This window comes from Colobus angolensis, unplaced genomic scaffold, assembly GCF_000951035.1.
Source record: "Colobus angolensis palliatus isolate OR3802 unplaced genomic scaffold, Cang.pa_1.0 Scaffold119, whole genome shotgun sequence".
In the NCBI taxonomy this organism is placed as follows: Eukaryota; Metazoa; Chordata; class Mammalia; order Primates; family Cercopithecidae; genus Colobus; species Colobus angolensis.
In genome coordinates, this window is record NW_012113030.1 from 4,350,367 (window position 1) to 4,351,394 (window position 1,028).

General features: G+C 39.1%; 1 protein-coding gene across 2 annotated transcripts in view; it reads left to right on the plus strand.

Annotated features, from left to right (window-relative positions):
• The window catches only part of GEMIN2 (gem (nuclear organelle) associated protein 2), a 26,958-nt gene extending 26,244 nt beyond the window's left edge, over nucleotides 1-714 (plus strand). For both annotated transcript variants that reach the window (XM_011926251.1, XM_011926260.1), the window contains one exon: nucleotides 312-714. In XM_011926251.1, the coding sequence (XP_011781641.1) occupies nucleotides 312-351 (40 nt within the window). In that variant the 3' untranslated portion in view covers nucleotides 352-714. The remainder of the gene's footprint in view (nucleotides 1-311) is intronic.
• The last annotated feature ends 314 nt before the right edge of the window (nucleotides 715-1,028 follow it).

Genomic DNA, 1,028 nt, shown 5'->3' on the forward strand with positions numbered 1-1,028 from the left:
CTCACTCATAGGTGGGAACTGAACAATGAGATCACTTGGACTCGGGAAGGGGAACATCACACACTGGGGCCTATCATGGGGAGGGGGGAGGGGGGAGGGATTGCATTGGGAGTTATACCTGATACAAATGACGAATTGATGGGGGCTTACGAGTTGATGGGTGCAGCACACCAACGGGGCACAAGTATACATATGTAACAAACCTGCACATTATGCACATGTACCCTAGAACTTAAAGTATAATAATAAAAAAAAAATAGTGCTACAGTTAATATCTCTATACACAAATTTTTTTTTTTTTTTTTAACTAGGTATTTTGACCAGCGTGATTTAGCTGATGAGCCATCTTGATATAGCTGATCTCCCAGGGATAGAAGATATTTCTCATGAAGGCAGCCTAACTCTGAGGAAAGCAGTGCCAATTCAAGTACAGATTGCAATACATCTTCAACACTATGTGAAGGGTTCACATCTTAACCTATGCAATTTAGACTGATACTCAGAATATAGGTTGTATTGATTTGAATATCTGAAATATCAATGGAAAATCCCACTCAGTTTTTGATGAACAGTTTGAAGTTTTCTGTAATCAAGCAGCTTGCATAGAAATTGTATGATGAAATTTTACATAGGTTCTTGGTGCTGTTTTGTTCTTTTTTTGTTTTTTGTTGTTTTGTTATTTCTTTATATATGTAGAAAATTTTATTGAAAATATGTTTTGGTTACTAAAATTTTATTTGAGTCCTAACAAAAGACAATGGATGGCCTTAGCATCAGAATTAAAATAATCTGGATTAAATGGCAAATGTGTTCATAGTCAGCAATAAAATTAAACAGTACTTTTTTTTTTTTTTTGAGACGGAGTCTCGGTCTGTCACCCAGGCTGGAGTGCGGTGGCGGGATCTCAGCTCCCTGCAACCTCTGCCTCCCAGGTTCAAGTGATTAGGGATTCTCCTGCCCCAGGCTCCTGAGTAGCTGGGTCTACGGGCACCCGCCACCACACCTGGCTAAGTTTTGTGTAGAAACAG